At 34.6% G+C, this 9,274-nt stretch overlaps 1 protein-coding gene across 1 annotated transcript in view; it reads right to left on the bottom strand.

Moving 5' to 3' along the window:
• Positions 1-9,274, bottom strand: part of LOC109065889 (arf-GAP with Rho-GAP domain, ANK repeat and PH domain-containing protein 1-like) — a gene marked incomplete at its 5' end in the record, with an annotated part of 35,873 nt that overhangs the window by 3,994 nt on the left and 22,605 nt on the right. The window contains 7 exons of the mRNA XM_042740012.1: positions 1,231-1,370; positions 2,644-2,757; positions 2,850-2,967; positions 3,926-3,994; positions 5,659-5,745; positions 5,945-6,092; positions 7,904-8,009. Coding sequence (XP_042595946.1) covers positions 1,231-1,370; positions 2,644-2,757; positions 2,850-2,967; positions 3,926-3,994; positions 5,659-5,745; positions 5,945-6,092; positions 7,904-8,009 — 782 coding nt within the window. The remainder of the gene's footprint in view (positions 1-1,230; positions 1,371-2,643; positions 2,758-2,849; positions 2,968-3,925; positions 3,995-5,658; positions 5,746-5,944; positions 6,093-7,903; positions 8,010-9,274) is intronic.

Here is a 9,274-nt window from a genome sequence, read left to right as displayed (position 1 = left end):
AAACCTCTACCTACACACACACACACACACACACACACACACACACACACACACCCAACCCCTGAAGGAAGCGTATAAAGCCTTCACACACTGCTGTATCTGTACTCACACACTGCAGCTCTGGGCTTTGCAGCTTTTGCAGATTCTGTGTATGAGAGTTTCAAAGTAAAACATCGATCAAACAGCCACTCGTTTGCTCACACACGCTAAGATTAGGACCATTAACTAAAACTAAAACCATAAATAAATAAAATGAACTTTAACTGAAAACACAAAAACCTGATTTTATTTCAGCCTGTAGCCGAGTCAACATTTCTTATTTTCGTTTAACTTTAACTTAAAGTTCTAAAATAGATACATTTTAAATAGTATTATGAAAAAAAATAAAAAAATAAAATTTAAAAAAAAAATAATTAACAAAAATATGCATACTAAAATGACAACCTTATTCATTATATAAAATTTTTAAATTTAATGTATGACACAAATTTTAAAACTATTCCCAGAAAAAACATTTTTATTATTATTATTTTTTTTTTTTTATAAAAATGTTGCCCATATAATTTAAAACTGGGGTCATTCTATGTTTTACACACTTTTTTTTTTTTTTAAAAAATTATTTTTATATATATATATATATATAAAGAATTTAAAAAAAAAGTGTAAAACATAGAATGACCCCAGTTTTAAATATAAATATATATATATATATATATATATATATATATATATATATATATATTTTTTTTTTTTTTTTTTTAATTTACATGCATTTTTTTTTCATATTACATATGACCTGTTCATATCTTCTTTCTGGGTTCTCCTCATATGGTTTGTTTTACGTGCATTGATTCCATTGCATTTAACAGTCAGTGATACTAAAATAACTGTCACACACTGACTATGCTTACATGCACATCAAATTCAGCTTAAAGTCTGCAGTCAGATCGCAGCCATACTCTGATTATGATGTTTATACACACACAGGCATCAGATAATTACTGTAAACCTGATTGCTGAAGTCTGCTGACATGGATTTTCTGAATGTGTTCACATGCAATACATGTCTACTGAATCAGACTGTCAGAGACGCTTTTGGTGCAAATAATTTTAGTGAAGGTTTAAAGGCAGGGGTTTTCAAACTGTGGGTCAGAGAGGGACAGTTGGCTGCAGCTAGATTTACATTTCAATGACACACACACACACACACACACACACACACACTCGTACCCGGATTTCTTTATAGAGTCTGAGCGAGGTGCTGGTCAGGATGAAGTATCGGTCATTGAAGCTCCCGGTGCTCAACCCCAGCAGACTCCTCTCCTCTCTGAACTTCATCATACCGTGTTTGGACACCTCCACTTTACTGGCTGTACCACACACACACACACACACACACACACACACAGCATCATTACACATTCTCATATAGAGATTATAATGAACACACTGCACACGTTACATGATCTACATGAGCACATCATAGACTTCTACTGCGTCTAAATGAATTAGAACAGTGTATTTTATTCTCAACCAAGCATCCAAGGTCCACCAGGGGCCTCAATAACCTTCCAAGGGCCTCAAGATGACTTAAAATCAACTAAAATAAAACAAAACAAGCATTAAAATGTGCTAAAACAATTTTTTTTCAATAACCATGATTACAACAACATTATTAAATATTAATTATTTAAAAGTGTTTTTACTAGAACTTAAATTCATTGAAATGAATCAAACACCAAGGCCATTTCTATGCCAATCTCTAAAATATTCTATCAGGTAGAAACTGTAGGTAACGGATATTAAAAAAACAATCTGCTCTTTAATCCAGTTCATCACAAATAATCTGGAATCTTTTTTTAACCCTTTAACCTCTGAGGGCACTTTGTTTCACTAATGTTTGTTGTTTTTTCTGAGAAAAATACTGACTCATAACTCAAAGACCGTAGCAAGGAGAGTCAAAAGCTTGGTATCGTTTGATAGAAAACTTTCTGGGAGATAAAAAAAAATAAAAAATTCCTTTGGACATTCTCCTGCTGAGAAATAGCTGATAAAAGTAAGAAAAATGTGTGTGCTCAAGATAAATTTTTCATATCTGTCTTTTTTGAAGTTGAATATCTCACGACAGAAATAAACCAGGAGAAAAATTATTTTTGGTGATGTTCCCCAGCGTGTGCTGTATGTGAATTAAATTGTGTGATGATATCATGAAGTAATCAAAACTTACAGCATTTGCAACCAAGGTAGCCTTTCTCTCAGCCCTTTACAGTTTTGAATTTAAAGTAATGCTTTACTCAAGTTTAGTCAAAGTCCCAAACAATTACACTCACTTCATTCTACTCACATCTCAGCTGGATGAAAAACATATTTTGTAAATTATAATTTATTTAGTCATTTATCAGCAAATAACTTGGTACAACTTTAAAGTTAATTGTCAAGCTCAAACTCTAAGCTACAAAATCATATCAATCCATTCTTTTTTTTCCTATCAATTCAATTATTTAAAAAATATGATTAGTAATATTTTGGTGGAGGGGATTTAGCTCTAAAATCCTCTGCAATCCTGAAATTTAAATGCACGGAAACTATGAGTCAATAAATCTTAAATATTATTGATGAATAGTTTGTTATGAATAGTCTTACCCAGATACACCAGCATGGCCTCCATGGAGAAGTGCTTCTTGACCAGCAGGTGGCTGTCGGTGCCCAGAGAATGAAAGATGGGCAGCACTTTCTCCTGACAGTGCAGCGGCCGCTCTGTCACACACACACACACACACACACACACCTGTGAGCCGCTGTGTTTCTGTGATGTGTGTATGACGGGTAACCGGTGTCCTGTGACTCACCCAGTTCCTCTTTCTCGTTCACCTCGAAGCAGCACCAGTAGTCTTTCTCCTTAACAGTGATTTTCCGTCTGTCCAGGATCTCGAAGGTCAGTTCAGCTGCTGTCATCGTGGCGGGAATCTGGAGGTCACACGTCAACATTTATACAACAACACTAGGGATGTAATGATATTATCAGGATTGTGATATAGCGATAGCAAAACTGTGTTGATATTATCGTGGTCAGGTGATGATGTGAAACGATAGGTCTACTGTGCACAGTGTCTGTCAAAGGAAGTGGAACTGAAAGCACGATGTGCTCAATCTCTTCATCAAGTCTTGGTTCAGACGATCAGCTGCTGATCCGGTGTTTTCTGTCTCAGAACGCTTCGTTCACACTCAATGAATGCAGGCAGCTCCTTTCTTTCACCTGATGTGAGTCTGCTGTGTGTTCAGATGATTACAGTGTTTCTCTAGATTTGTAGTGAGTGTGTGTTTAGTGTAGTGTGTGTGTAGTGAGTCTCCTTCAGAATAAAAGATTCAAGTACAGTATGAATCTCAGACAGCTAGAGCTTTAAACACAGTCCAGATTCTAAACATCTCTCTCAAGTGTAGAAGTTAGGAAAGAAGCAAGAATAATGCACCTGTGAAATATTCATTTCATTTATTTACAGTGCAGTCGTTGTACAATATATGTCTATTACTGTCATTATTATTATTATGTTGTAATTAGTTTGTCTTCCTCAAACAGCAGTGTGAGTGTAATTTAGACTGAGACACTATCTCACAAATAAAAAGAGGCTTGAGTCTCCTTTAAAGTTCAGCTACAAGTCAATAAGAACATGGGTTAAAGTGCAGCAGTCTTTTTTTAAAATATCACAATACATATCATATCGTGGACTTCATATCACAATATTATCTTATTGTGAGATTTTGATATTGTTACATTCCTAAAAAACACTGATTAATGTACTTGTGCAATGATACTATCAGTCGCAGGACTAAAAGCATTTAAACTTCATATGTAAGTGGGTCCTTGATATTGTCCAGATTTTTGACAAAGGCAAGACTTTACAGCAGGTTCAAAGGTCAGACGCACCTTTACATGCTGTTCAGCTGTTTCCTTCTTCTCCTCCAGGTAAACTGTACAGATAAAATCACCACTGCCCTAAAACACACACACACAAGCCACAAATAACAAACCGGCTAAATAAATAAACCAGAGTTCTGCTACACATATGCATAGAGATCTAATTGTGTCTCAATGTGTTGCTATGCTGTTGTGGGTGATGCTATGTGGTTGCTAGGGTGTTGTGGGTGATGCTATGTGGTTGCTAGAGTGTTGTGGGTGATGCTATGTGGTTGCTAGGGTGTTGAGGGTGATGCTATGTGGTTGCTAGGGTGTTGAGGGTGATGCTATGTGGTTGCTAGGGTGTTGAGGGTGATGCTATGTGGTTGCTAGGGTGTTGTGGGGTGATGCTATGTGGTTGCTAGGGTGTTGTGGGTGATGCTATGTGGTTGCTAGGGTGTTGAGGGTGATGCTATGTGGTTGCTAGGGTGTTGTGGGTGATGCTATGTGGTTGCTAGGGTGTTGAGGGTGATGCTATGTGGTTGCTAGAGTGTTGTGGGTGATGCTATGTGGTTGCTAGGGTGTTGTGGGTGATGCTATGTGGTTGCTAGGGTGTTGAGGGTGATGCTATGTGGTTGCTAGAGTGTTGAGGGTGATGCTATGTGGTTGCTAGGGTGTTGAGGGTGATGCTATGTGGTTGCTAGGGTGTTGACGGTGATGCTATGTGGTTGCTAGGGTGTTGTGGATTAAGCTATGTGGTTGCTATGCTGTTTAGGGTGATGCTATGTGGTTGCTAGGGTGTTGTGGATTAAGCTATGTGGTTGCTATGCTGTTGAGGGTGATGCTATGTGGTTGCTAGGGTGTTGTGGGTGATGCTATGTGGTTGCAGATTAAGATATGTGGTTGCTAGGGTGTTGTGGGTGATGCTATGTGGTTGCTAGGGTGTTGTGGGTGATGCTATGTGGTTGCTAGAGTGTTGACGGTGATGCTATGTGGTTGCTAGGGTGTTGTGGATTAAGCTATGTGGTTGCTAGGGTGTTGTGGGTGATGCTATGTGGTTGCAGATTAAGATATGTGGTTGCTAGGGTGTTGTGGGTGATGCTATGTGGTTGCTAGGGTGTTGGGGGTGATGCTATGTGGTTGCTAGGGTGTTGGGGGTGATGCTATGTGGTTGCTAGGGTGTTGGGGGTGATGCTATGTGGTTGCTAGGGTGTTGGGGGTGATGCTATGTGGTTACTAGGGTGTTGTGGATTAATCTGTGTGGTTTCTATGCTGTTGAGGGTGATGATATGTGGTTGCTAGGGTGTTGTGGATTAATCTATGTGGTTGCTATGCTGTTGTGGGTGATGCTATGTGGTTGCTAGGGTGTTGTGGATAAAGCTATGTGGTTGCTAGGGTGTTCGGGTGGTTGCTAAGGTGTTGTAGGTGATGATGTAAGTGCATGTTTCAAGGTTCTCCTTTAACGTGATTTTATTACGTGAGGAAACTGCAGAGGGTTAATGATTCCACTGAAAGCTAAAAATGAATTAAAAATCATAAAAATATAAAACATTTTGTATTAATTCCCACTTCACAAGCACTTCATCTGACCATTATATTATACAGGTTTTCATAGCTCAAACTGATTTATCGTCTGAAACGTGGCGAAGGCAGCTTTTTCCACCTTTTGACCACAAGATGTCATAAGTGTGCACTGTCTTCAAAAGCTTCGAGTAATGAACCTTTTCACAATGCAGTTGAGGAGAAATGATTGTAACGCGTACCGTTCCTGCTTTAGGCGTGAGGTTGTCTCTGAGCTTTATGATGTATGTGATCTCATCTAACTGCTTCTGCAGCTGCTGCTCGTTCACCTGAAACACACACACACACACACACACACACACACACACACACACATCAGTAATGAGAAGTTCATTTATTACACTACAAATTCAACAAATGCACAAAAACAAAAAAGAAAAACTGTATCCCTATACACACTCTAATAAGTCCATAGCTATCTTCAGACAGATGTGTGCACTTCCTGAATCTAAACCAGCACAAACATACATCGAATATAGTGACGTAGTGTTGGATGAGATCCTCGATGACCCGGCCGGCGCTGTAGTCCTGCCCGTCCGCCTGGAAGAGAGTCGGTCCGAACACGATGGCCAGATTGTGAAGAGTCATCTGATTGAGATCCGCAAACCGCTGGACGCTGCACACACACACACATCAGAAGGTCTTGACTTGATTTAAGATTACTGCCACATCAGCTTCACAAGCAAACAAAGATTACATTACAGTTTCTGGTGCTTCTTCACCAATCAATAAATGTCCATGAGTTAATCTAGTATGTCAACTTGGTCATGCCTAGATTTAAAAAAATAAATGAAGAACTTATTTGCAAAAACAAAAACTCATGTTTTGACTTGTGTTTTATTTAGTGCTGTCAAACATTTAATCGCATCGAAAATAAAAGTTTTTGTTTACATAATATACATACAGTACAGGTCAAAAGTTTGGAAACATTACTATTTTTAATGTTTTTGAAAGAAGTCTCTTCTGCTCATCAAGCCTGCATTTATTTGATCAAAAAATACAGAAAAAACAGTAATATTGTGAAATATTATTACAACTTAAAATAATAGTTTTCTATTTGAATATACTTTAAAAAAAATAATTTATTCCTGTGATCAAAGCTGAATTTTCAGCATCATTACTCCAGCCTTCAGTGTCACATGTAACATCCAGTCTATCACATGATCATTTAGAAATCATTCTAATATTCTGATTTATTATGAGTGTTGGAAACAGTTCTGCTGTCTAATATATTTGATGAATAAAAGGTTTAAAAAGAACTGCATTTATTCAAAATAAAAAAAATTCTAATAATATATATTCTAATAATATATTTTCTTTACTATCACTTTTTATCAATTTAACACATCCTTGCTGAATAAAAGTATTGATTTTATTTAAAAAAAAGAAAGAAAAAAAATTACTGACCCCAAATTACTGACCAGTAGTGTATATTGTTATTACAAAAACTATATATATTTTAAAAACATAGCTTCTTCTTTTTTTTTTTTTTACTTTTATTCATCAAAGTATCCTAAAAAAGTATCACATGTTCTGAAAAAATATTAAGCAGCAGAACTGTTTTCAACTTTGATAATGAATCATCATATTAGAATGATTTCTAAAGGGATCATGTGATAATGATCCTAAAAAATCAGCTTTGCATCACAGAAATAAATGATAATTTAAAGTATAATTAATTTAAAAACAATTTTTTTTAAATTGTAATAATATATCACAATATTAAATTTTTTTCTGTATTTTTGATCAAATAAATGCAGGCTTGATGAGCAGAAGAAACTTCTTTCAAAAACATTAAAAATAGTAATGTTTCCAAACTTTTGACCTGTACTGTATGTGTGCTGTGTATATTTATTATGTATATATAAATACACACGCATGCATGTATATACTTAAAAAAAAAATTGTTTATATATTAAAAAATATATTTATTTAGTTATATTAATATAAATATAGACATCTAAATATTTTCAAAATATGTACTGTATGTTTGTGTGTGTATTTTATATGCATAATAAATATACACAGTACACACACATATATTATATTATGCAAACAAAAACTTTTCTTTTCGATCGCGATTAATCGACTAGTTTTATTAGACTAGTGTTAGTTAGCTGTATTTTTTAGTTATTTTTTAACCTAATCAAACTAACCCAACTGCACTTTGATTGAGATTAACTGGAATGCACAATGAAAAAATATGTTTATGAGTTATGAGTTGTTTATGCAAATATATCTTGCTCCCACAACAGAATTTATTTCAAAAGGTTTGCTATTTTGACATTCTTCCCATTCTGCTCGCCATTTCTCCAGTGTGCATCTGTTGATTCACATCAGGAGGCCTGAAATAGATGTTTGAAACTTCTCTGAAAGGACAGCTATGAGGAAGTGCTGCATGAGAAAGAGGAAGAGGGTTGGTCTCACCAGTATAAATGATTAACCAGCGCTCGTAGTGTGGCCTGATTGACTCGGGGAAGGTTACTGAACAGAAGACGATACTGACAGATCCGACTGCTCTCTTCTGAAAAAACTGAACACACACACACAATATGACAACTGCATTATTTCAGGTGTATTCATATTAATATATTTATATATATATTATATATATACACATTAAATAATTAAGACATCACTAACAGGTAAAGTAAAATATAATGAGTGTATAGTCTAATAATTAGTGAAATGCTCTTCTCTAGACTTCATTTCTCTGATGTACTGATGAGCTGAAGACACTGAGGACTAGCTTGAGCTAAATGAAATGTGACAAAGCTGTTTTAATCACATCTTTTCGCGAGTGATTACATGAGGCATGAGATGTTCATTCATGTTTATTTCACATTAAAACTAGTAGTAAAGAGTAAGGGATGTTTATTGTCTGAATTTCCTGAAAAAATTGAATGTTTTGTTCTGTACACATGCACACCGAATCGAATATTTTCGGTATGAATACAGTACAGACCAAAAGTTTGGAAACATTACTATTTTTAATGTTTTTGAAAGAAGTTTCTTCTGCTCATCAAGCCTGCATTTATTTAATCAAAAATACAGAAAAAAAATGTAATATTGTGATATATTATTACAATTTAAAATAATTGTTTTTAAATTTATTACACTTTAAATTATCATTTATTTCTGTGATGCAAAGCTGAATTTTTAGGATCATTATCACATGATCCTTTAGAAATCATTCTAATATGATGATTCATTATCAAAGTTGGAAACAGTTCTGCTGCTTAATATTTTTTCAGAACATGTGATACTTTTTTTAGGATACTTTGATGAATAAAAAGTAAAAAGAAAAAAAAAAAGCTATGTTTTTAAAATATAAATATTTTGTAATAATATACACTACTGGTCAGTAATTTGGGGTCAGTAATTTTTTTTCTTTCTTTTTTTTTTAAATAAAATCAATACTTTTATTCAGCAAGGATGTGTTAAATTTGATAAAAAGTGATAGTAAAGAAAATATATTATTAGAATATATATTATTAGAATTTTTATTTTTATTTTGAATAAATGCAGTTCTTTTTTAACCTTTTATTGATCAAATATATTAGACAGCAGAACTGTTTCCAACACTCATAATAATCAGAATATTAGAATGATTTCTAAATGATCATGTGATAGACTGGATGTTACATGTGACACTGAAGGCTGGAGTAATGATGCTGAAAATTCAGCTTTGCATCACAGGAATACATTATTTTTTTTAAAATATTTCAAATAGAAAACTATTATGTTTAAGTTGTAATAATATTTCACAATATTACTTTTTTTTCTGTATTTTTTATC

Source organism: Cyprinus carpio, chromosome B15 (genome assembly GCF_018340385.1).
Source record: "Cyprinus carpio isolate SPL01 chromosome B15, ASM1834038v1, whole genome shotgun sequence".
Taxonomy (NCBI): Eukaryota; Metazoa; Chordata; class Actinopteri; order Cypriniformes; family Cyprinidae; genus Cyprinus; species Cyprinus carpio.
Note: the sequence above shows the minus strand (reverse complement) of the source record. Positions and strands in the feature narration are given on the sequence as shown.